At 35.3% G+C, this 27,669-nt stretch overlaps 2 protein-coding genes across 4 annotated transcripts in view; one reads left to right on the forward strand and one right to left on the reverse strand.

Annotated features, from left to right (window-relative positions):
• LOC143238850 (mutS protein homolog 5-like) overlaps positions 1–27,669 on the forward strand; it is a 105,222-nt gene that overhangs the window by 15,503 nt on the left and 62,050 nt on the right. The window contains exon 1 of one of the 3 annotated variants that reach the window (XM_076479433.1): positions 5,704–5,809. The exons of 1 other annotated variant lie outside the window; for it this stretch is intronic. The gene's annotated coding sequence lies outside the window, so the exon portion shown is untranslated. Of the gene's footprint in view, positions 1–5,703; positions 5,810–17,636; positions 17,750–27,669 lie in introns of those variants that run through there. One more of the 3 variants, XM_076479427.1, reaches the window with a different exon arrangement.
• LOC143238851 (transcription factor Jun-like) lies at positions 14,954–17,519 on the reverse strand. Its single transcript, XM_076479435.1, has one exon. It carries the CDS (start codon positions 17,234–17,236, stop codon positions 16,298–16,300), a length of 939 nt encoding a protein of 312 aa, XP_076335550.1. The 5' UTR covers positions 17,237–17,519; the 3' UTR covers positions 14,954–16,297.

Below are 27,669 nucleotides of genomic sequence, written 5' to 3' on the forward strand. Positions count from 1 at the left end.
TTGAATCAAAGACTTAAGATCTGAGGGATATTTAGTTGTTTTTACTTAGTTTCACGTGTTAAAAATGCTTTAAGGCATACTCTGCTCTCATGAGTCACTTAAATGAGTCCTTGAAATTTTGTTAATGTTGCCACTGTGACGGATTTGTTATTGTATATTTATTTTATTTTAATACCGATGTTTGTTAACTATGTATTTAGAAATCCATGTAACTTTTACTGTTAAATGTGTATTACGAAATTCTAGCCTATTCACTAAATTTGTAGAAGATTCTCGAGCGTAAGAATCAACAATGTATATATGTATGTAAATACCATTACTATCAGTTGTATTACTGCTTGTATATTAACATATGTTAAGAAAGAAAATTATGTATATAAATCTTGTTGGCAAATATCATAAATTTTGATACATATCAACGTTTAATTAATTTCTAAATCAAAATTATATTTAACACAGTTCAGACTACTTGAAATCTTAATACGTAACATAATAAATTGGAGACGCGCCCGGAATAAATTATAATATGCAGCAAGGTCGTTAACTTGTTACCTTCTATTTTGTCTGGGTTGTTTCGAATCGTGTTCAGCATGTTTGACACTGATTGATTTATATAGACAAACGTGAGTAGTAACTAACAGCTACCTTCTGTTAGAAAATTATGTCACTAACGAAAACGATATATCAAACCAGTTGGTGAGCACCTTCCTTCACACCAGCTTGGTAAGAAGTTTAAAAAGCTTTACACCCCTGGTGTTAGAGGTTAGTTATAGTGATAGCTATGTGGATGAAACAGGGTGTCCACGTGGTGGTTACACCTTTAATTAAAGTGATAACCAGGTGGGTGAAACAGGGTGTCCAGTGGTGGTTACAGTTCACACCTTTAATTATGGTGATAGTTAGTTGAGTGAAACAGGGTGTCTAGGTGGTGGTTACAGTTTACATCTTCGGTACAGGTGATAATTATATTCACTGCTGCTATCTACAAAAACTGGTAAGTTGTAACCGTACATTATGCAGAATGCTCGTGACTATTTGGGTCATGTGTGTTTTGGAAGAGGTTTATTTGCATAATTCTTGATGTTTTGATGGCCGAACTACATCTAGATTGTAATTGACCTAAATATCTGTGAACATGAGCTGTGGCGTTAAATGGCGAAGAGTAGCTCACGTACTGTTTGAGACTTTCATGACAACGTATTCCACATTTCACCATATGACTACTTGGTCATTAAACAGAAATAACAAAAAAGTTGTTAAAAAAATGTGCTTATCGTTGAAATCTTTGAAAGTCAGGAGTTGTAAGTGGCTAATGCGATTTCATGTAGTAGTTACATAAACAATTTCGGGGACATGGAACAGATTTTTTTTTTTTTGTTAAATAATCTTTCGTTGATCGCAAAGTTATTGGTTAAATCCCGTAAATTTGGGACTGGGAGTGGGGAAACAAACTTCGTAGCCACTTAAGTTTATCCAAGACGTCACTGAGAGAGGGATTGTGGAGGAATGGCCCTCATGGAAAATGCCTGTGATAACATTTTTTGTGACTGTGATCTCATAACGCGTGTGTGATTTTCTGTTCGTTGTGTGCTTTTGTCCATTGCTCCATCAAGTGACCTCACTGCCTTCAGTATAGTAGGATTGATTTGGTTTGTTTTGAATTTTGCGAAAAGCTAATTATTCCTAGTTGAGCAGTGACAGACTAGAGGGAAGATAGTTAGTCAACACCACCTACCGCCAACACTTGGACTACTTTTCTACCAACTAATAGTAATGCCACTATGGTTGTAAGGGTGAGCACATTTGGTGTTACAGGGATTCGAACCCGTTACCCTAAGTTGGCGAGTGGAGCGTCCTAACCACCAGGTTTCGGTATGGTACAAAATCATACGGGATCAAACAATCAGCACGAGTTGTCTGGTTAAGAATATCTGGCAAGCAAAAGAAACATCTTTGGTTAATGTTAAAGCACACCGCAAGTGCTATTCATGTTAAGATGTTATACACGGCAGTATCAAAATACCCTGGTGTCGCTTTACTGTTGCAAGTATCTAACATTGAGTTCGATTATTTTGTCACTCTAACATAACTGTTAATAATTCTGTTAAAAAATGAAGTAAACTTAACCAACTTATCTGGCTCTGAAGAAGGGCAGGATTTATAATTCGACCCTTCTGTTTTGTATGTGTTAGGCTACTCTTGTATGACAGATGAATGAGATTTTTGACAAAGGGACGCGAACCATTAATACACAGATTTACAGTCCGAAACGCTGAATACTAGATCACAATAGACCCAAAGTTTGTCAGAAATCACGTATTTCAGTTGTAATTAATTTAATGAATTATAGTTTTGATGTTTTGTGTTTAATGTTTTGGTGCTGTGTTACTGGCCCTGAATAAATATGGTGTACAAGTAATCTATAAAAATGTTTAACATGCAGTAAATCTAACGTTAATGTGCAGTGTACATATCTGAAACTTTTATAACAAAATGACTGGAAAAGTATCAACAAAACCCGCGTGTTCCGTGCGTAGTTCAGGTGACGTTCCGTCTTGTAACAAATAGTGAATTAGATTTTCTGCTGCACTTCTCAAAAATCTGCCTCGAACATCGTTATAATTCGTCGGTCACGTGACAAAGAAACAAATCATCCTATAATTGGGATAAAAACACCAACTAAGATGTATTAAGATACATATTCATTGAAGTTCTGTGTCTATTTGTATACCTTGTTGAGAACTTGTAAATATTGGTCACCTGCATTAACACACACACATTCACTGAAGCCCCATGTCTGGTTGAAAGAGTGGCAGAAACGCCTACTTCTGAATTCTGTAACGAAACAGATGTTTTAGTACCAGAAATAAACGACCTTATAACACAAACTCTGTTATTTTTTCTTTAATTGGACGGGTAACGTTTTGTTTTACTGTTTCTTCAGATGCGTTCCACTAAAAAAGCAAACTGTAACTGATAGTACAAAGTTTTTGAAGTGGTGTAATAATACATATTTGCACTATTTTAGCAGTAGCACAAGAATATATGTTTGAAATGACGTAATAAAACATGTTTGTGCCATTTCTTTCAGCAACGTAATAACACGTTTGAACGGTGTAAGAATACATGTTTGCATTATTTATACTATTTATTGAAGTGACGTAAGAATTACATGTTTACACTATTTGTTAAGTGGCGTATGAATACTTTTGAAGTATTTTTCGTAGTAGCGTAACAATACGTTTTAAGTGGCGTGAGTAAACATGTTTCACTACGTTTTTTGTATCTTGTTTGGGATACAAGACGCTATTAGAAAAGAGAATACGTTAGAAAGTTAAATTGTTATAATATTATTTATTTCTTAATTTTATTTGGTTTTATTACTTTTAACTTTAGAAATTAGAGATGAATAACAAAAAATAACCAAATTTATTAAGATTGGGGACTAAAATGTTAAGAAGTATAAACTTGTAATTTAGAATTTAGTTTGTTTGTTTATGAATTTCGCACGGCTACACGAGGGTTATCTGCGCTAGCCGTCTCTAATTTAGCACTGTAAGACTAAAAGTAAGGTAGCTAGTCATCATTACAACCGCCAACTCTTGGGCTACTCTTTTACCAATGAATAGTGGGATTGACCGTAACTTTATAATGTCCCCAAGGTTGAAAGGGCGAGCATATTTGGTGTGATGGGGATTCGAACCCACGACCCTCGGATTACGAGTCGAGTGCGTTAAACATGCCGGGTCTCGAATTTAGTAATGTGACGTGTAGTATCAGGCTGTTACATATGAAATGTCGGATTTTCATGTGCAAATTTGATACTCGACTTTAGTGGCCGAAAGAGAAGCATTACTGTAAATTTGTCAGAATAATATAGTATATGTGTGGTTCATTTCAAGCTCACTTTATTTTTATTATTTCAGAAACTAATTCATATTTATATTGATTTTTGTCATCATGGATAAAATTAATATTCGTGTATTTTTTTTTGTAATACAAGTTCAACCTTGGTCACAATGTGGCGGCAGCAGCTCGTAATATAAAGTATGCATTTGATGATGGTACAGCTAATGAGCGCACAGAACAGTGTTGGTTAGGGACATTTCGTTTTGGTGACACAAGTGTTGAAAGTGAACCTCGGGGGTGCTCTCAGACAGTTATTAATGAGGAAGAAATGAAGGCCTTAGTTGAATCAGATACCTATCAAACTGTGATAGAACAGAACTTACTGACAAACTTAATGTTTATCATTCAACAGTTTTCCAACATCTTGAAACAATTATTAAGGTGAAAATCTGAATAAATGGGTACTTCATGAATTGACTGAAAACCATTAAACAAGACAAGTTGAAACTTGTTCCTTACTCTTTTCTCACAACACAGATGACCCATTTCTCCATAGAATTGTCACCTGTGATGAAAAATGGATTCTATAAGACAGTCTATGACGATCTAGCTTGACTATGAAGATGCACCAAAACATATACCAAACTCAGTTCTTCACCCTAAGAAACTTATGGTCAGTGTTTGGTGGCCATTAGCAGGTGTTATCTATTATCCATTCTTAAACCCAGGAGAAACAATCACAGCAGAGAAATAATGTTGTGAACTTGAAATTTGTATGAAAAATTGTCACGAAAACATCCAACGATAGTTAATCTTAGTGGACCCATACTGCTTCATGACAATGCTCGACCTCATGTCTCACGCGTTGTCGTCCGAAACCTAAACGAATTTTAGTATGAAACTCGTCCTCATGCATCATATTCACCAATTTTTTCCCCCAGAGATTATCACTTTTTAAACATTTGGACATTTTTAAGGAAACATGTTTGCAAACCAAAGGCCAGTTGAAAGCGCCTTGGAAGACTTCATTGCGTCAAAGGATGTCCGATTCTTTAAAGGTGACATTTATAAACTTACAACTCATTGGCAGAAGTGTATTGAGTTTAAAAGAGCTTATTTTGATTAAATAAGTTAGACAACAAAAAGATATTATTGTTTCGCATTTTCCTTTACAAATTCGACATTTCGTATGCAACAGCTTGATATGTTGTTATATTAGGCTTAGTAAGTGTAACGGTTCTTAAGCCTCAGTTATAATTGAACTTGCAGTTAGATTGTGAGACAAATTAAATACATTGTTTTATTTAATAAATATAATCTAAAAACTAATTAATTCTCAAACTTAGGTTTAACAGTGTTAACAACAGGCTACTGGTATTTAATCATAATATCGAGTGTTTATTTTAATTTTACAAATAATACAATGGTTAAGACTTGTTCAGGGGTTAAGCGTTCGCAGCTTGTTAAGTGTAATAGATGTAATAAATGGGTTATATATGAGAACTCTGGAATACTATGTACTTTTAAGGAAGCTAGTAGTGAGGATGTTCAGTTTATAGATTGGAGGCTATCCTAACTACAGTTGAGGAAATAAATAAAGAGAAGAGTAAACTGTGGGAAATGACAGCAGGACTTCAAGAGAAGCTTAAGCCTTTACATATAAGGAAGGAATCAGATAAGATTAACAGTGACATACAGGAAGTTGGAAAAGATGGTATTAGGGTTAAGAGTAGTGAACTTAATTGTAAAGACCCTATTATATGGAATAACAGATTTCAGCTTTTGACTTAAAGATATTATAGTTATAGGTGATTCCTTGCCACTGAATGTCAGTAGAATAGTCTGTGACGTAAATAGGGAGAAAAGAGATTATGCTACCCTCGAGCACAGGCGGAAGAAATAACTGGCAAAGCCAGATATAATGAAGGGGACTGACAAAGATGTAGCCTTTGTTGTGCAGGTAGGACTAACAATATAAGGAAGACTAAATCGGAAGAGCTAATAAATAAGTACAAAGGAATGATAAAAGTATTTAAAGATAAAAACCATAAATTAATTATGTCAGGGATACTACTAAGAATTAATTGTGGAAATGAAGTTTTGAGTATGTCATCAGGATTAAATACCAGACTGAACTTAGTATGTAAGGGTGAGCATGTTAGCAGATAGAGAGGATGAAAATTGAGGAAAACCATGGTACATGTGATTATTGCTGTACTAGTTTTCATGTTTTTCTGCACATGGAAATCAGGAATAATGATTTTTGGATTCCAAGTTTCAAAAAAGCAAATTTTGAAGGGATGGAAGAAGAGCTATCTGTTGTAAATTAGACAGTTGAGTTATTTGTAAACCATGAGCAAGTGTGGAAAATATTTAAAGAAAATTTCATTATTCAAAACAAATTTCTTTCTCAAAGAAAGACAAGGGTAGCTGTGAGTAAAAAAAAACAAAAAACAAAACTGGTTGGCTTACAAAAGGTATAAGAGATAAAATTAAAGAAAAGCATCACAAATTTTAGAACTTTAGACTGACTGGAATTATAGAAGATCAGGAAAGTTGGTCAAAGAGGAAGATAGGACATCCAAAATGATGTATGAAAAAAAAAATTATGTGAAAACATTAAAATCAGTAGTAAGTATTTTTAAACTACATTAGTAGTAAACAAAAGGTTAGGATGTGGATAGGATGCTTGAGAGATAATAAAGGAAGACTTGTATTTGATGATTATAAAATGGTTAGGTTAAGTTCTACTTTTTATTCAGTTTTTACTAATGAAGAATTACTTAAGCTGTATTCCTCATCTCAAACAATTGATAGATAAACAAGTTGAACAACACAATTACATAAATTATGAGCTTCTTAAAATAAAATTATGAAGTTTAAAGAATGATAAGGATCCTGGGCCTGATAATATTTCTAGAAGGGATTTAAAGGTGTGTTTGTGTGTGTGTTTTCTTACAGCAAAGCCACATTGTGTTATCTGCTGAGTCCACTGAGGGGGATCAAACCCCTTATTTTAGCATCGTAAAGCTGTAGACGTACCACTGAGTTTTAAAGGAGGATAAGGACTGGATATGTGAGACACTTAAATAGTGGACAAGTACCAACAGATCAGAAATTAGCTGATGTCACTCCAGTCTTTAAGGGAGGTAATAGAAGTTGTACTAGTAATTATAGGCCTATAAGTCTTGCATCATTTGTTGGAAAAGGTTTGGAATGCCTGATAAAAGATAGTTTGTAAAGTAAATTAATAAAGTTTAGAATTTTATCAGATAGTCAACATGGTTTCACTAAGTGAAAATTTTGTCTTAAAAATCTTTTGATATTCTTTGAAAATGTTACTGTTTATGTAGATGAGGGTAAGGGTGTAGATTTGATCAATCTGGATTTTCAAAAAGTATTTGACAAAGTACCATATAAAAGGCTTGTAAAGAAACTTATCTCTGTAGGTGTGGATGATAAGTTAACTAACTGGATAGAAGAGTGGCTTGAAGGAAGAAAGCAGAGGGTTGTTATAAATGGAGTTCAGTGAAACTGGATTAATATTGCAAGTGATGTACATCAGAACTCAGTATTAGGACCATTGCTGTTTTTAATTTACATTAATGACACAGATGAAAGAATGATAAATAAATTACTTAAATATGCTGATGATATCAAGGTCTTGCTGGCTGTGAAGAGGATGCTGTTGATTTACAAAAGGTTTTAGATCATTTAGTGAGTTGGAAAAATAAATGGCAGATGGATTTTAATTATGATAAATGCAAGATATTGCATTTGAGTTATCATAATTTGAATTATAAGTATAATTTAGATGGGAATAACCTTAAGAGTGTCATGAAAGAAAAGAATCTTGGTGTAGTGGTTGATCAGTCACTGCCATCCAAGCAGTAGTAGGGCAAATAGGATTTTAGGTTGTACGTACAGAAATATTGAATACAAGCCTAAAGACATTATAATTTCATCATATGGGTCACTGATTAGACCAAATTTGGAGTATTGTGTTCAGTTTTGGGCTTATTATCTTAGGAAAGGCATTGAATAATTGGAAAAAGTTCAAAGGAAGGTCACCAAAATGGTACCTGGAATGGAAGGGTTGTTATATGAGGAGATTAAGATCCTTAAAACTGTTTTCTCTTAAAAAAAAACAATTGTTAGAGAGGATCTGATTGAAGTGTTTACAATTTTAAAAGGAATTGATAATATGTTGATGTACCAACATTCTTCACACTTAACAGTGAGAATTATAGAACTAGTGGACACAAAGAAATTTAGACAAGGTGTAAACCATCTTCAGCTAAGACAAATTGATTTTTCCAATTGGATGGTTTGCCTATGGAATTGGTTCCTTTTGAATGTTGTGGGGGCAGTAAATTTAAATGAGTTTTAAAAAAGGCTTGATAGATATATAAATTATAATAGCTGGCTTTTTTTTTAATTATTTGCTTAATAGTTTTAGTTTGGCTCAGAGGATGGGACAGCCAAGATGGGCCACAGGTGTCTTGTCCCGAAACATTATGACATGTTAACCGGAGAACTTGGTCGTGATTTAGGGGAATGAAAATTAACCAGGAGCGGTCAGAAACGTCAGTTTCTCTTTACTCTACTCGCGACTATAAATTATGGGGCGCGTAACTTTTGAGTTTATATGTGTTCTTAAGATTCGAAAGAAAAAAAGAAACTATTCATTGTTGAGTTTTATGGAGAGTCGGGAGAAGCTGTGAACATGTCACGGAGTAAGAGAAACGAGTTGAGGGGAGCGAAAGAAGCAAAGTCCAGCTAGGCGGTCAACTTACTGGGGTGAGTGAGTCGTTGAGATGTTGCCGGTAGAAGGTTAAGTGACGTTAAGAATACGTTTTAATACTAGTCCTCGCAGTGGCGTGATAATACATGTTTGCACTATTTTTTTGACGTAGCATAATAAAAATATTTGAAATGGGATGATAATAGATGTTGTACACTATTTCTTGTTGCATGTTTGTATAAGATCGTTACGAAATGTTAGCTGTTGTTATAACAGTCATGAGGTATTAACTCTTGTTATGAAACGGTAATAGTGTTGACTTGATATCGCGCTTAGGCGCCTGAAGTTAGGGTTTCGATAATTTGATATGACAATTTTTCAATCTAACTTGTTAGATATTTCTGGTAATGTGTATTTAATATCTTAGTCTCTTTGTTTTAAATAAGGAGGTTAAATATTGTGGAGGGCCATTCCGTATTTCTATGTTGTTTTCCAACAAATGTCTGTTTATTCATATTGTCCTCCGTTACTACAGCGGTAAGTCTACGGATTTACAACGCTAAAATCAGAGGTTCGATTCCCCTTGGTAGACTCAGCAGATAGCCCGATGAGGCTTAGCTAACCAAAACACACACACACACACACATTTATGATATTTTACACTATACTCTACAACTGTCACATAACAGCTTATCTTGTAATCAAGATAAGCACAGTGGACTTAAGGTTTCGTGGTTCACGCTTCGTTACCGCCTAAACATATTTAAAGGTCGTGGGTTACTTATAAACGTGAGGTCAAGTATCACTATACGGTCTGTTAAGAAAAGAGTAGCCCAGTATTTGGTGGTGCTAACTGCTTTCCCTCTAGTCTGTTAGTTCAAAATTATTATAGACGGCTGGTCCTTAAATAGCTGTACGTGAAGTTTGGTTTGTTTTGAATTTCGCGCAAAGATACACGAGGGCTATCTGCGCTAGTCGTCACTAATTTAGCAGTGTAAGACTAGATGGAAGGAAACTATTCATTACCACCCACCGCCAACTCTTGGGCTACTCTTTTACCAAAGAATAGTGGGATTGACCGTTATATTATAACGTCCCCACGGCTGAAAAGGCGAGCATATTTGGTGTGATGGGGATTCGAACCTACGACCCTCGGATTACGGGTCGAACGCCTTAACCCATCTGGCCATGCAGGGCCAGGGTCTCTAGATGAAATACAACAAACATCTGAATATGAAAGTTTCATTTATAATTTATCAAAATAATGAATTTTTTTTACGGTCATGCATGTTTTATCAAGATTAGGACAAAACACCAATAAATGGGCTTTTACTTGTACATCAAGGCTTTAATCGTCACGTTTAACTAACTTAAAACAAGAGAGAATTCTCAATAGCCGCGGAACTTGAAATTATTTTTGGTAGAGCGAGAGTAAATTATCTAAGAGACTTTGTGTGTGTGTGTGTGTGTGTGTGTCAACAGTACCGAGCTTGGGGTGCGTGTATATCTGATTCGTTTCTATTACTCATCAGGATTTCTCCCAGCCTACCCTCAAATTGAAATTATTTTAGGCAGGATTATAATAAATTAATCTATGAGACCGTGGGCAGTGGTTCAGAACATCCAGTTCCCCGCTAGTATAGCGTTAAGTCTTCGGATTTACAACGCTAAAATCAAGGATTCGATTCCCCTCGGTGGACTTAGCAGATCGCCCCATGTGGCTTTGCGAGAAGAAAACACAAGCACAGAACATCCAACGATAGGGTTCGTCGTATGTATTCCAAAACTGTAATTAGATCTCCAATTGGTCAAGAAAACCTGTGAGTTAAATAAAAGATTGTTCTAAAAGCAATAACAAAAAACAAACTCGGAGCCGTTCTATATGCTGCTAAAGAAAAGTATATGATATTTATGTTTTAAATCTCTCCCTTCAGTGAGAGTGGAGGCTTTGGTTTTTGGTTTGTTTGGGAATTTCGCACAAAGCTACTCGAGGGCTATCTGTGCTAGCCGTCCCTAATTTAGCAGTGTAAGACTAGAGGGAAGGCAGCTAGTCATCACCACCCACCGCCAACTCTTGGGCTACTCTTTTACCAACGAATAGTGGGATTGACTGTCACATTATACACCCCCACGGCTGGGAGGGCGAGCATGTTTAGCGCGACGCGGGCGCGAACCCGCCACCCTCGGATTACGAGTCGCACGCCTTACGCGCTAGGCCATGCCGGGCCTAAGAGTGGAGGCAAACACAGTGATTTTATGCAAATTTGCCCCCTCCCAAAGAAGAGTACAGGTTTGATAGCGCTTATATTTGGAGTTCGATCCTTGTATTTGACATAATGCAGATATTCTATTGAGTAGATCTCTTCTTAAACAAACCAAAATACACCAGCGACAAATATTTCATAACTGTTGTAGTATTTTCCGGAAATAACAAACCTACACGAATCCGGATGACGAAACCAATAAATTCCCTTTTTCTACTGTCAAGCTGTAGTGTATTGAAGGGGGAGACACAAATGAATTCCGACAGTCAGACACTAGAGAGGGACCGATTCTAAAGTAACCTAAAGCTGGTCGTACTTATTCACAAAATTTTGCCTTCAGGATCATTTTGATTAAATGTTAATCATACGATTTTTCTTGTGGAAGACTTACTGTGTTACAGTAAGAATTCGGATAAAAACCGGTTTCTTCCCGGATAAATAAGTGTTATATTAATTTCATTTATAGCCATCTACATTGCGTTAAATTTTGTAGCTAGTTTTTGTTCTTTATCTGTGTTATAAAAGGCCATACGTTGCCAAGTGGTTGGTGTGCCACACTACGATTCCACAGGCTCAAGCTTCGAACCTCGACATGTCATTGAACAGATTCCATACATTCAACATAGGCGGCGAGTGTCGCTTCGCCGATTGCATGTTTCCTTTTAACTCGTGTATCGCATGAGGTATTTTTCAGGTTTGAAATACCAAATTAACAAGCTGTTTCTCCGCCAGGTGGTACTCCTGTCCTCACGACCAGTGAATGGCGCAGGATTTGTTTGTCTCACTGCACAGAAAGTATTAGCAAGTTGAACCAGTGTTTAAGATAAAAATATTTTGCGACATCATAAGGACTGTGCGAGTTGAAAAGTACTGTATTGCAAGTTTCTGTCTTAAAAGAACTTATGTGGTGACGTCATTTTCCCTTGAGGTGAACTCAAGGAAGTCTAACGTGTGAGGACGGAAACAGCTTCCAAGACTTCCGTTTCCTATAGACTGATAGACAGCATTCAGGAAATGATGCGAAAAGAAAAAAAAACAACACAAACTAAAGGAACTATGTACAAAAAAAACAAAAGGGTAAACAATTATATAATCTACCAAACTGTCGAAACAGACTTTTTTCTGACGTGCACGAGAGTAGTTTAATGTCCAAAAATAATGACATTAAAAGTAGAAGAGTTTGCACGAACAGCCTACTTGCCCATATTATTTACTCGTTTATTGTAAAGCACGAAATTACACAATGGATTCTCTGTTCTGCTCACTGCGAGTATCGAAACTCGATGTCTAGCATCATAAGCCTACTAACTTACGGCTGAGCCACCTGGTGGAATCAGAATCCTATACAGAAGAAATTGAATTGCACTTTAGGGTTAGCAAACACGGAGGTGAAATAAAATTACAAACTCATAAAACTGGTGTTTAAAACAGATGCTAAAGTCCACTTTTGAACCGAAGACTACCTGTTTCATATACAAGTAAAGAACCACCGTGTGTTCTGTACTAAGACAAAGTGAAATATGTTATCCGTTTTGATACACAGCTCTTTATGGTGGCCGTATAATTTAATATTTTCTTTTCGCATCCAGGGCATTTGATATTTATTTATGTATGGTATATTTTAAATTTCACGCAAAGCTACTCGAGAGCTATCTACACTAGCCGTCCCTAATCTAGCAGTGTAAGACTAGAAGGAAGGCAGCTAGTCATTACCACCCACCGCCAACTCTTGGGCTACTCTTTTACCAACGAATAATGGGATTCACCGAAATATTATAACGCCCCCACTGCTGAAAAGGCAAGCATCTTTAGTGTGACGAGAATTCGAACCCGCGACCCTCAGATATTTATTTATCTGTTTATGACCAGTTTGTTTGTCGTTTCCTTGCACTTATCTACCTACCTGGAATTTCATCGCAAAATCTATACGAAGGGTTAGTCGTAGCAATGGAAACCAGCATATTAAAACTATTGTGGTGTGAAGATTTACATTGGGGCTACTGGAACCCCTCTAGCTCAATGTTTCTCTCTCTAATCACTCTTTTACTTGTAGTTTTATTTATTAAGAGTATTGGTTAAGAACAGATGAATTGTTTTTCGATAACCATTAAAAAACGAATCGATTTTCTCTACATTTGTAAGGTCCGTGAATAAAGTTTTAGCTGCAGCATATCGGCTAACAGAATGGCTATGAGTTTATTTTTCAGGAACGAACTTGTAGCTCGCAGCTGAATTTCTTGATCGATTTGAGATCTAATTATAGCCACGGCTACTGAAGGTTTTCTCATTTTATCGCAAACCGCTTTGTAGCGTTATAAGCCTACATTCTCATCCCTGAGCAAGTGGAGGGTATCATTACCTTAAAAAATACCATTACAGATATGTCTTTTAATCAACTTTCTAAACAGTTTGTTTTATTTTAACCACGGTGATCTATTGGATAAACATTATTAAATAACTTTTAAAGAATGAACCAACCTCGAACCACAGGAAACCGGAAGTCTGTGGTTGCCAAAAAAATCGTAACAATGAAATTGTATTATAAATTCGGTCAGATAAGAATAGATCCAGAGTTGCTTAAGTTACTATTGACCAGATGCTTTCCCTCTAGCGAGTTATTTCAAAATGAAAAACTGCGCATAGCCGTTTGTGTAGCGGTGCACGCAGATTCTGGGAAAGACAATATTTTTAAGAAACTAAATTCTGTTTGTTCTTATCTGTTAGGCCCGGCCTGACCAGGTGGTTAAAGTAATTGACTCGTAATCCAAGAGTCGCGGATCCGAATCCCCGTCACACCAAACATGCTCGCCCCTTTTAGCCGTGGGACGTTATAATGTGACGGTCAATCCCACGAGGGCTATCTGCGCTAACCGTCCCTAATTGAGCAGTGTAAGAATAGAGGGAAGGCAGCTAGTAATCACTACCCACCGTCAACTCTTGGGCTAATCTTTTGCCAACGAATAGTTTGATTAACCGTCACATTATAACACCCCCACGGCTGAAAGGGCGAGCATGTTTGGTGTGACAGGGATTCGGTTGTCGCAAACGCAAACAAACGTGGCAGGGGTTTAGTTTAGAGAGAGAGAGAGAAATCAGAAGGGTTCTCTCTCCAACTGGGGTGTTGAGGAACGTTGTGGTTCCTCTTTATCCCCTTTCGTGGAAGGTTATTGATTTTAGCTTTTTTTTTTTATTTAAATAATTTTTAAACTTTTTGGGTGAAGGAGTGAAGTTGGTCATGCTTAATATTATCCATGAACAAGGCAAAGGTAGCACCGGAGAAAACGGCCAGATCCCGTCCCGAAAGGCAGATGTCATAGTAAACTTGAACATACACTCAAACGACCCAATTCAGGGCATGGTAATAGGTTGGGATCTAAAGATCCAATGCCTTAGTTTTTGCTGTGGGGGGGAAACGGGAGCGCCCAGGATTCGGTTGTCAACATCTACCAACAGCTCTTGTGTTAATCGAATAATGAGATGCACAGTCACTATTAGAGCGCACCTACAAATCAAAGGGCGGAGTGCGTCATCTGCGGCAACAAGCCGAAAATTTAGAAGGGTTAATAGGTAATGAAGAATATCTTATATGGGGCAAACTACCACTACAGTGTATGTGTGGGAATAAAAACAAAACTGGACTCCTACATCGATAAATTCACATTCAGGCTAGGGCAAATCATTTAATAAAACGAAATTATTCAAAACTTAAACAAACAAATAAAAGCAAAGCTCGTGCGTTGCACGCTAATCAGTTGCCGAATCGTCAACGTCTTTATGTAATATTAGAGTGGCGCCTTTCCCCCTCCTCCCTATAACACGTGACTATCTACATATGAGGATTGTTTGGTTTTATATCGACCAGGATTAGTCATTTACCTGAAACGATATGCAATTATATTTCCATAGTTCTGTACAGTTATAACAACTACACTAAAGGTGTTTCAACATCTAGCTTAGCAATGCGTTTTTTCCACTAAGTATGTTTTAACAGTTTCTCAACAACGTTTATTATTTAGACAATGCATGAATGTCTTTGTCGTAACTTTATATAATTGTGTGCATGTTTTTTTTTGTTTCAAAGAATAAAATCAGGTAATTCTGAGAGAGTAAAAAACGTTTTAATGTTTTTTTTTAATATTTACAAGTGTTTGAATACTTCACTAAAATACAATACTCTGAGTATGACTTAGAATATATCGATTCATAAGATATCTGCATAGATAAAAGATTCTATAAACTGTTTAAGTACAGTTTGTAATTAATTATTCATTGTTGCTTTTGTATTATAATTGTTTTTGTAAATTATTAATTTTAGGCTTTTATAGGACGAAGTTAAAGTTCCATAATAAACAATTATACAAGTTTTATATATATATTGCTCTTAACGATTATTCTGAGCCCAGAGAAGTTGAGCAAACGTTTGTGAATTGTACAGTACGGTGACGTAAAAACATCGATAATTGTCCGAATATTCTAATCCGACATATCGATTGACAGCGACACACAAACAGAGCCGACGGCGACATGCTATGCCAGCCTCGATCGATAACGGTTCTGACAAACTGTATACAATGCATTCAAATTAATGTTTAACGTACATTTAGGTCACCAACATTCTTTTGTTGTTGTTTAACAGGATCAGTAAGTCTTATTGGTACATAAAACGTGATTTGGTAGGAAAAGGTATTAATAAAACGTATTTTTCGAACACAACTAATCACTTATGTGTAAAGTAACATTAAATACATGGAGGAAGTTTTGTATAACTTACCGGGATTACTGTCGAATTTAACCAACTGCTGCACAAAAACAGTCGTGAATTCATAAAATACACGTTGTATAATACAGAGGTTAATACAAATACTATAAAACTGCTTTATGTTATAAGAGCACTTTACAAAAACGTTTCTTAGCAAAACACCATGCAAAAATTGTATACCATATCAAAAAATAAGGTAGGCCAACATCTTTATAAGAATTTACGAGTCAATTTCCATGTTATTTAGGCTTAGCCAAGGTTATAATTGTATCAATGAATACACAATATCATTACGTACTATGAATGTATACCTTTCACAGAATATTCATCACGTAGTTTTGAGAAAACATGAAAACTATTATAAAAGTATCTCCAAGTTATACAGGCAATTTTCAGATAAAAGTTAACTTGTTTATAAATTGCAAATTATCTGGGCAAAATTCAAAGGCCACTTCATTGTTTTCGGAAGTCAGTACACCAAACCTCGCATCACACTATCGTTAAAATTCAGGCTTAGTTAGTTAGGCTTACAATTCTACAAAGTTGTTTTCAGATGTACAAAACACTAGCACTAATATTGCTAAATTTATTGCAGAATGAATTTGAAAATTTGGTCAAACTGACTTAAAGCTATAGGGCTATATTATATATGTACATATGATGAAAAATACTAAATATTTGTTAGAAAGCAATCATATCAGTATTCATAATTTGACACCCGCTGTTAACGTGTTCCACTACTTGCTGTTTCAAAGAAGCAACCTGTTCTCGGAGTTTGTTTACCACTACGCTTAGTTTGCCGTTCTCACCTTTCATAAACGAAACTTTATTTTCCAGTTTAGCTATTCGCTCGAGTTTACGTTGACGGCATTTACTAGCTGCAATACGGTTACGATATCTTTTTCTTTCCAGTTTGATTCTTTCTTGGTCCTGCATGTCGACAGGCGATATCGGCGACGGAGACTGCCCGATGGTTGGCACTGTCTGAGGTTCATCCTTCACTAAACCTCGAAAGCAGCTCCTGCTTGTAGTTACGGTCGTTGTTGCCGTCTGGTATTCCGGGTACCCTACGTTCGAGCCAGCTGTGTAATGTCCATTCGTTGTAGAATACTGGGAGGGGTGTAAGGCTAATGGGTGCATACTGTCGGAGGCTGACAGAGTAACATTGGATTGAGCAACCGCTGGAGGTTGGCAAGATAAGAGGGTGCACGTGCTGTTGGTTTCTGTCGTAACAGACGAAAGGGAAAGCGTATCGGTGGATACTGGCTGGGGAATGACGTTACCTGCACTAGGTGCTGTGCACTGGTGCAAACTGTTCAGTACTTCCAGAAATCCTTTAGCATATTCTTGTTCTTCATTACCAGTTTTTGAATAAAACTGAGATGGTGTAGGAGTTGAATTCACTCCTCCATGTTGTGTGATAAAACGTTCTAGTTCTGGTGTACTTAACTTCAACATTTTCAAGTCGGGCGAAGTGAGAAGAGGATCAAATTTCTGACGAGAATTTTGTTTAACATTGTTAAGGTCCAGTGTCATATTTCTTTTCAACATTCGCATCTCTGATTTTTGGCGAGAGAGTGCTTCGTCATAAAAGGTCGCCTCCATTACCAGACCTGCCATTTAACGTAAGCCACGTCCACAAACAAGCAGTTGTTGCTATACCGACACAATGGGCACTTATTCAAAGATAAGGTTCGCTGAGATTACCACAGTGCATACGAATAACAGCAAAAACTTCCTTCTCAACCCTTCCTTAATTAACTCACTCGAGAGAGTGAAAACAGTTTTACGTTAAAATCTTTACTGTCCAAATCCCCTCCCTTCTCACTAACAAACCAACGTGCTCAAATGACTCAATAACCAACGTTTTATAATACTGAGTCAGTTCACCAAACATGGCGTGATGTCACAGTTCTTGATTTTCATTGGCTATAGTTGACGTAATTTCGGTGTGTTCTGAACAGTTTTCAAAAGTGTTGAGACTACTAGGAAGTTCATATTACTTACGAGAAATCACATGACTTCCGTTAAATAAACCAATCATATGTCTTCGAAATTTCATAGAAGGTTAATGGCGGCAACTTAGTATCGTCTGCTGTTTTATACTCGAAGTACGAGGTTACTTTGTTTTAGGTAAAACTAAATCATTTAATTCATTGTAATAAATATATTAAAAATCAAGTTTCAATTGTAGAAGACAAATCATATTTTAGTCGAATTAGTCTTAGAATAAAATTGATTAGTACACTGGTCTATTACACAGCAATATGTTTATTAGTTTAATTTTTATAAGCGTTGAACACTCCACAGTTGTAAAGTGATTCAGTTTTAATAATGATACAGTATCTTGTTCCACTGTTACTGTTAGGCCTATTTCTAGAATTTGGTCTTGGTATGAACAGATTCAGGCGTTTACATTGTTTAATTCTAGAAATAATAAAACTACAAAATACAATATCTGATTCTACAGCCTGCTGATTCTGACCACTCTCATTTAACTTTTATTTTTTAAGTATTGCAAGTTATAATATTCACAGACGAAACTTACATTGACTGAGTTAAAATTATACTGTTTATAATAGTATGCCTATTATATTCTCATTACTATTAACTAATAATAATAACAAAATAATAGCTGTACTGTTATTATTAACGTTATAAATTAGATAAATGCAACAATTGATTGTGGAATCGAAATTCATTAAGTGTATTTCTGTTACTCTTACAAATGGGTGTAGCAGGTCCTAACTCACACAGATAACAGTGTTGAGGTGTTACAACAACTAACTGTATAACGTTTATAACATGTTTAGGGATAACAAAAGGGACTTGTTGGCCCACCTTGGCTATCCCATCCTCTAAGTCAAACTAAAACTATTAAATAAATAATTTAAAAAATTAAAGCTAGCTATTATAATTTATATGTCTGTCAAGCTTTCTTTCAAACTCACTTAAATTTACTGCCTCCACAACATCTGAAGACAACCAGTTCCATCGACCAACTAACCTATTTGAAAAATAAATTTGTCTTAGCTGAAGACGGCTTCTAGCTTGTCTAAATCTCTTTGTGTCCACTAGTTCTATAATTCTCACTGTTAAATGTGAAGAATGTTGGTACATCAACATATTATCAATTACTTTTACAATTGTAAACACTTCAATCAGATCCTCTCTAACAATTGTTTTTTTTAAGAGAAAACAGTTTTAAGGATCTTAATCTCCTCATATAACAACCCTTCCATTCCAGGTACCATTTCGGTGACCTTCCTTTGAACTTTTTCCAACTAGTTAATGACTTTCCTGAGGTAAAAGAGTCCAAGACTGAACACAATACTCCAAATTTGGCCTAACCAGTGGCCTGTACAATGAAATTGTAACTTTTTTAGACATTTTCAAAATGTCAAAATGTTTGTAAGACAAGATCTTCCCTTAGTGAAGCCATGTTGACTCTCCAGTAAAATTATAAAATTTGTTAAATAACTTTACAAAGTGTATTTTTATCAGCCTTTTCCCACAGCTAATGTAAGACTAACAGGTCTATAATTACTGGGACAACTTCTGTTACCTCTCAAAGACTGGAGTGATATTAGCTAATTTCAAATCTGTTGGTACTTGTCCACTATTCAAGGACTTAAATAATAATAAAATTGTTGAAAGTGGTTCACATATCTAATCCTTGACCTTCTTTAAAACCTTCAGAGAAATATTAATTGGCCCAGAAGCCTTATCATTCTTTAAACTTCATGATTTTATTTTAATAAGCTCAGAAATTTTGCAGTTATTTTGTTTAAATTTGTTTTCAACTATCAATTGTTCAAGATAAGGAATACAGCTTAAGTCTTCAGCAGCAAAAACTGAATAAAAAGTAGAATTTGATAATCTAACTATTGTATAATCATCAGATACAAGTCTTCCTTTATTATCCCTTAAGGGTTCTATCCACATCCTAACCTTTTGTTTACCCCTGATGTACTTTAAAAATCCTTACTGACTTAATAATTAATGTACTTTGTGAATTAACTAATCACTTGCAATTTATTGCTTTACGAGTCTAGTTTTTCATTGACTTCATTTATTAATTTAACACCCCCTATAAATGCAGAATGTTTATGCTCTTGTTTCATTCTGTTTTCATCTCATGAAAGTCTTACAACCACATAAACATCATTTGACATTAATCCCATTTACATTTGGGTTTAGTCACTTGTGTATTTTGTATTACTATTAGCCTGGAAGTTTACACTTGGGTGGCTAAACCCATGACAGCAACCGTAAAGGGCAAGCATGTTCAGTGACAGAGACCTGAACGTGTGACCTACAGACTGTGAGTTGAATGCCTTAGTAACCAGGCCATGCTTGGTCAATGCAACCTACTTGTGCTGTGTATTCAAGTAATTTAACACACCATAAGGTATTTTTCAATCTTTGGCATTAAGGAAAGGCATCCAAAGGCTGTGGCTTTCATGTAGCACAAGTTAAGCTTGTCTTACAATTCAGTCTAACTTTCAGTATCATAATATTAGTATTTCTTTGTCTAGTAGGCTGGTAAATTTCTGGAGAAAATAACCTAGAGTGGTAGAAGCTGTAGTGATACATGGCTTGATGAATATTTGCATGTTCAAATATGTATTTATTAATACCTTTTATCTCATGAGAGAGATTTGGAGTCAAGGCATCCTAAGGGGTCCCTTATATCTCATAATTAAAAAACAAATTTTATTAATAAGAACAGGTTATAATTTAAGTAAATATTTATTGTCTTTTACACTCAACAATTCAGCAGTGTTTGTAAGATATACTTTGTGTCCTACATGATGTTTGAGTTGTGTTACATAAAGAGTTAGAGTCAAAGGATTTAACTTGCAAAACATAAAGGTAGTTCACAATAAGAACCTCATTGTTACCAAGAGCCAAAGATATGAACTTTAAATATTTTCAATCTAAGTTTAATCTTTATTGATATTTCAATATTTTTCTTGTGAATTTCTGTATAAAATAAATGCAATAAAAGTAGCACTTAGAACTGGTGCACCTGTGCTATTTTTCAGGGTAAAGCACATCTCAATCCAATTTTTTTTTTCTTGTCATTATCTTGTTAGTTGCTATGCAGTTAGTTGAAAGAATAACATGGAAAAAATAGAACCTTGAGGGTGACATATCAATTTACATCTCAATCTAATTTTTTTATCTTGTCATTATGACTTGTACCTAAATTTAGGGATTTGCCACTGTTTGGTAATTGTGCTTAACAGTTTGATCTGATAAGGTATGGAACTGCAATGTTTCAGACGTAATGTCACTTATTTACCTGTTGGAATCAACACTGATCTAAAAATGGTTCTTACTTTTATGTCAACACACACCTGACTTATCTATTCTGTTTTTATCATGTACTTTTGATATACATTTGAAGTGCACTGGAAGGTGTTTTCTGTAGCAGCCAGCAGGTGGTCTATAAACTGTTTCCATGTCACTGTGTACAGGATTAAACAGCAGCAAGCTAAATGCTTCAATAAAGTGCAGTTAAAACTGTTCCTAAATATTTCTAGTGGAATAGTAAGAGCTTGTAGGTTGAAACACAAAATATTTTTGGTTTTATAAATGTTAAAATTTTTTGTGTGTCTGAAGTTCATTCTTCTAAAATGGTTGTGTTAATTCTGTGTAACTGTTACCTAAGAATTTCATTGTAAAAAAAAACAAAACAAGTACAATATGCAACAGAGAGAATGTGAAAAATTGTACATTCTAAAGAAAAAAATCAGTTTATGAAAAGTTTTATAGTTTAGGAACTCCACTTGATATGTTTTAACCTTCAAATAACTGTCATGTTTTTATCCTATTCATTACTGATGAGAACTGCATATATTTCATCATATTGATTAATTTGAAGAACTGGTAAAATATAGGAAGAAATTACTAATTTTCTGTGTAAAATACATAGGAAGTACCACCAGTAGTTATTAAAGCAGTTATTAGTTATTAAATTAATTTATGATAATGGTGTTTTTGCCTAGCTTAATTTTTTATTGATTCAAATATTATCAGAGATCCTGTAACCACCAGATAGTATAGAATGTGTGGATTTGAACTGGATCTTGCCAGTAATTATAAGGTTAGTAAAGAAAAGTTGAATTATTCCTTGGAGCAGATAATTATGGCATGGCGAGTGGGAGGACCACATTGGCAAGCACTGAGGTGCAACATGTGAGTCCAGCAGGAGACATTGATGGTATAACTCTTGGTGGTAGCAAATAGTTAATTGAACAATCATTCAACATCTCTCCCGATTATGAGAAAGTATAGCATGCCCTTTGAGATTTAAGTAAATCATTCAACAAGTTGATAACCTCTCTGGATTTTCTTTCAAAGAACAAATTAGTTTCAGGACTTTCAAAGATGTAACCAGTTATTCTTAACATTTGGGTTTAAGTATCGAGCTTTTTCGTTCCCCCCACACATACTTAAATCATTAATGGGAAAATTGTTTAAAATCTCTTAAAAATTTTGAAATGAGTGGGAACACTGAATTCTTAGAAATAGCTCAATGAATGGCTGATATGACAACTTTCTCATCTCAGATGTCATCATAGTAACTGTCCATTGAGCTCTAACAATTCAGTGCCCTCAATTCTCTTAACAATATCAAATTCCTCAATCAGGTTTCTTCAAACTGAAATTCTCCATTCCCATTAATGATTTAAGTGTGTGTGTGGGATGGAGAATTTTAATTTGAAGAAACCTGATTGAGGAATTTGATATTGTTAAGAGAATTGAAAGTGTTGATACAGCATTATTTATTTAATTTTTTCTATTTATTTGTAAAAATAATAAAACAAAGGCAAATATAAATTTAGGCAAAGTAGGAGATACCTTTATCTAAAAATTTCATTTCTATAACAGGGTGTGTGACCTCTAGAACTAGTTTCCTTCACACGTGGGAGATGAAGTAAATTTTAAGAAAAACTTGATAAATGTTTGAATGATAATAGCTGGTTTGAGGCTATTTTTATTATGATGTTTATATTTTTTAAAGGTTATTTTAGTGGAAGAAATAGCCTTGAGGCACTAACTAGCTCCATAAATGTTATGTTTCAATGATTAAAAATACTGATTTACGTTAGGTGGTAAGCATTCAAGACAGTTTTAGTGCATAATATGCTACATAAACATAAGTACATTTCTACTAGGTAATATGATTTAAAAATATATTTATATGTATCATATTATTCATGAAAGTTTTTATGAAGAAATACTTGTAAACATAGTATAAAACTACTTGCATTTGCCCAATCAGGTTTACAGAATTTTCCTTATAGCTGGGAATATTCATTATATCTATGTGTGACATTGTGAGCCACCGATAAGGAAAATATGTAGTTTCAATACTGAGTAGTAATTGTGTTTTATGTAGCTTTGTAGTGAATAATTACAACTGTAGTGTGAGCCAAGGAATCCAGTTGGTTTTGTCCTTACAAGTAACTCTAAAAAATTTCAAAGCTAAAAACTCACCTGTTTCATAAAATTATAATGGAGTTGCAAGTTGTATTTTTTCAGCAATGTATTCTTATCTCTAATTGACTTCTATGTTGTCTTGCTGACTTTTTAAGGCCATTCCTTATCACTTGTTTCTTCCAATTATGTGTGGCTTTCATTTCCATTTTACTGACATTTAGGAAGTTCCATTATTTCCCTTTTGTATTTCAAAATGTGTATCTTTAACTGATTCTTTTGACTGTTTCTTTCTCGCTTACATTTTCAGTGTATGTATCTATATAATTAAATTTATAGAAAAGGAGAGTAAAATATTTACATTTCTGCATGTTTTATAATACATTTTACTTCATATGGGGCTTCTCTATCATTTTCTGCCTATATCTCGTTTTAAAATTATTATGCATGTTTTATTATACATTTTACTTCATATGGGGCTTCTTTATCATTTTCTGCCTATATCTCCTTGTTTTAAAATTATTATGCATGTTTTTTTGCTGACATTTGAGGGTGCTGTTTCTGTTTCTCAATATGTACAAGTGTTACTAAAAGTTAGAGATGGCTCTGTTTCATTTTTTAAAAATATTTATACTTTTTACTGACACTTGATGCTTTTAACCCTTGTTTCTAATATATATATGTACACACCTTTTGTTGATAGTTTGTGCTCTCTTAACTTCTTTTATCTAAGTGTGTATATTTTACTGACATTTCAAAGTCTCTTTAAACCTTGTGTCAGTAAGCACATGTTTTACTGGCCCTTGGGTCTGTCCCTCCCTTGTCTTACCATGTGTATTTTCCACTTATATTTTGGATGGTTCCTGTAGTTTGTTTCTATGGATGATTTTTGAGCTGTTCTAGTCTTTTTCCCTTTCCAGTTTGTTGTTTCACTTATTCTTGTCCTCTGGTGGGATAGATCCTCTTGGTGGGCACAGCAGATGGCCCCAGTATGGCTTGGTTATAAGAAAACACTTGTTCTTTAATACATTAGTTGCACTCTTTCTTGTTTTAGTATGTGTGTGTGTGTGTATATATATATATATATGTCTGTCTGTGATATTTAGGCTGGGTGTGGTCAAGTGTTTAACATACCACATTCTGTGGTGCATGGTTCGAGTTCTGTACGTATGTTGAAAGGGTGACATTGAAATCTCGCTGTTTTATTTGAGTACACAAGAAGTTGGCTGTGGGTGTTTTTACTATTTTTAAATCGCTAGTCTTATCAGCTCAGAATTAGGGTTAGCTAGTGCAGATAGCCTTCACTTAGTTTTATATAAATATCGAAAACAAAACCAAAACTTAAAATCTCATACAAAAACACTTATCTTCATGAAGTGTAAATGTTTTTGCATTTTCTATCTTCCAACTCCACGTGGGTGGGTAATACCGTTCAAAACGATTATTAAGCGTTTTTAAAATCTGGGTGAGGTTGCTCAATTAACTTTTTACACCCATACTAAATACGCTACTTACTTCATCGCTGGAGTATTTGCTGCGTACCAAATTCGTGCAGCTCCCTGGCTGTAAATATGGAAGAATAACTTCGGATATGTAGCATTCCGAAAAACATTGTTCCGCGTTATGCGATTACGTTTCTTGCCACTGGGGGCATATCAAGGAGAAAGCTGCAAATTATGCTTAAAACTAGAAATGTTCAAAAGTGTAGCAAATCTGTTTAACGAATTGTATCGATCATAGCCCTAAAAACTGGTGTGTGGAGAAACAAACAAACCATACATCATCGAAGAGAGAAGGTTAAAGACCGGGTTTTGATTTCCGTGGTAAACACAATACAAAAAGCCTGTTGTGCAGGTTTATGCTTTAGAACAAACAGAAAATGCACAGGGCCAGGACTCATTATGTTAAGTGGAATACGACTGACAGACGCAATAGTTGTCAATCCCTCGCACGAAAAGCAACTATAATGTTAACTGCATTACCCCCCTCCCCAAGTGGTACTGCGGTATGTCTGTGGACTTACAATTCTAGAAACCGCGTTTCGATACCCGTGGTGGGCAAAAGACAGATAGCCCATTGTGTAGATTTGTGTTTAGTTTCAAACAAACATTAAAAAAAAAGTCGAACTTAAATAAAGTTAATGATAATCAAGCAATTTACAAATTATTATTGGGATAAGAATTAATATCACAGTATTATTTGTTTTATTATTTAATTAATATTGAGAACAACTGGCGAACTCAAAGTAATCACAGTGTAAAGTGAGAAAACTGGAAACTTTATTTTTTTATTTACATCATTAGTAACGTCTTGCATTTATTAAAACCGGAACTTTAACCAAGCGTCTTGCACAGACTTGCTTGGTGTCGGAGAAACAGCTGACATACGAGTTCAGGCTTGTATTGTTTTCCACTCACTCCCCATTTCCCACTGTCGTGCAGTGGTAAATTTAAGGGTTTGTAGTAAGTAAAGTACAGATTTCCCATTGTGTAGCTTAGCGCTTAACAAAAATAATGCCTTGAACCACCTTGAGGAAAGAAGGTCATTGAAGTGACTAAAGGTCGTTCAGAAACTGTCAGTTTTTTTTTTTTCTCGCAATCTACTGATAAATATTGTTTGTGTTCTGTTAGCTCGTGAATGACGTAATGATCTGACAATTCCAGCTGCTCTGTGCAAATAACATACATGCGCCTTTGATCTTTGTTGTCGAGAGTTTATGTGCAAAAGATACTCAATTTGAATATTTGTGTTAACACGATGAGTCCTGTACTGGCTTAGCAGGATGTCTGATTGCTCATAACGCTATAAACACAGCCCACTATGATGCTACCTTTACGCAATAACAAACACAATCACTCTTCAGCTAGCAGTTGTGCTTTGAATTCTGGGATGTGTGCTAACTTAAAGTAGTTGTTTGCAAAATAAATATTTCTAGTGCGTTCCTGGTACAGCGGCAAGTCTACGGATTTATAACGCTAAAATCAGGGGTTCGATTTTCCTCGGTGGACTCAGCAGATAGCCCAATGTGGCTTTGCTATAAGAAAAACACACACACACACACACACACACTAGTACGTTCCATCCGCTATTGTTATTGTTTTCGGTGTATGCTAGACGGATTATGATATTTAAATTACTATTAATTTTAAATGGATGTTCTACTTGCCTCTTCTCTTCTGCAGGCTAGGCCCGAATTGGCCAGGTTTTATGACTAGCTGCCTTCCTTTTAGTCTTACAATGCTGAATTAAGGACGACTAGAGCAGATAGCCCCCGTGTAGGTTTGAGCGAAATTCGAAACAAATACTAGGTAGCAGAAAGCTTCGGGGTTCGTAAAGCTAGAATTCGTAGTTTGATCTGTTCTCTGGACACAGTCCATATAACCCATCGTGCAACGTGACTGTTTAAACAAAAACAGTGGTTATATCGAAAGTGTCGCGTAGAATTTCACACGTGTTATGTTGTTTAGAAAACGTTGAATTGTTGCATGAAAGAAGGAAATAAAAACTACACTTAATAACCCATTTACTGAAATAAAGAAAAGAAATTATCGTGAAATTTGTCAAGTAACAGTAAATTTAGTGTTATTACTTGAGAAGATGATGGCCGATTCCATCACGATCTAGCCCCACCTGTGAGTCAACGTTAAGTTTATACAGCGCTAAAAGCCGAATGGGCATAGTCCATTATGTAAATTTACTGTCAAATATAAATTAAATTACGCAACTTGTGAATTTCCTTTTTCGGTACTTTTTTCACGTGTTGCTGATAATTTTAAAAAGAATGTGAGCGTATTAAGAAAAGTCATATTAAGTGCTTAATGAAAGTGGCGTAAACATGTTATTTATTGTTATTATAAAAACCAAGTCGATTGACGAATGCGATACTTATTCCTTTTCGAAGTTTATCATTGTAGTAATATTCCATACAGGTATAGTTGGTCATTCTTTTGTCTACCCAAACATGTTCGCCCATTCAGCCATGGGAGCGATATAAATTGACGGTCAATCGCAGTATTCGTTGGTAAAAAAGTAACCCAAGAGTTGGTAAAGGGTGGAAATGACTAACTGCCTTCACTGTAGTCTTATACTGCTTAATTAGGGAAGGCTATGGCAGATAGCTCTTATGTAGCTTTGCACGAAATTAAAAAAACAACAACAAACGTTTATATACACGATAGAGGAATGTAGCGCACACCCCCCAACCCATCCATAATACAGACTGTCTTCTTTCCAGTTATGGAGTTTAGCTGTAGCACATTTGTTGATACGTAGTTCAGGTAGTTACATGGAATAAAATAATGTGTATTAAATTGTTAAGCCTCAATGTTCCGTCTATAATACCAAGCTCCGTAACAGTTGACGCAGAATGATTATAGTAGAATTGTTGCCCTGCCTGCCTCTAAACAGTTGCTTCTAAATTGAGTGAAACAGCTCGTAACAAAACACCAGCAGCAACAGATTTTACACCGAACGAAACGTATGCCAGCACTACTACTCATGGAATGCATACTGCATGGGTCTCATAGATGACACTCATCCATATGTGATAACATTCACTGAACTGAAAATGTGAAAAGTTGATTACCACAATGCTTTAAGGGTTC

The sequence above is a fragment of the Tachypleus tridentatus genome, chromosome 13 (genome assembly GCF_004210375.1).
Source record: "Tachypleus tridentatus isolate NWPU-2018 chromosome 13, ASM421037v1, whole genome shotgun sequence".
Taxonomy (NCBI): domain Eukaryota; kingdom Metazoa; phylum Arthropoda; class Merostomata; order Xiphosura; family Limulidae; genus Tachypleus; species Tachypleus tridentatus.

Excerpts from the sequence above, each read along its gene's own strand:
- LOC143238851 (XM_076479435.1), bottom strand. The coding sequence starts at position 17,236 with ATGGCAGGTCTGGTAATGGAGGCGACCTTTTATGACGAAGCACTCTCT.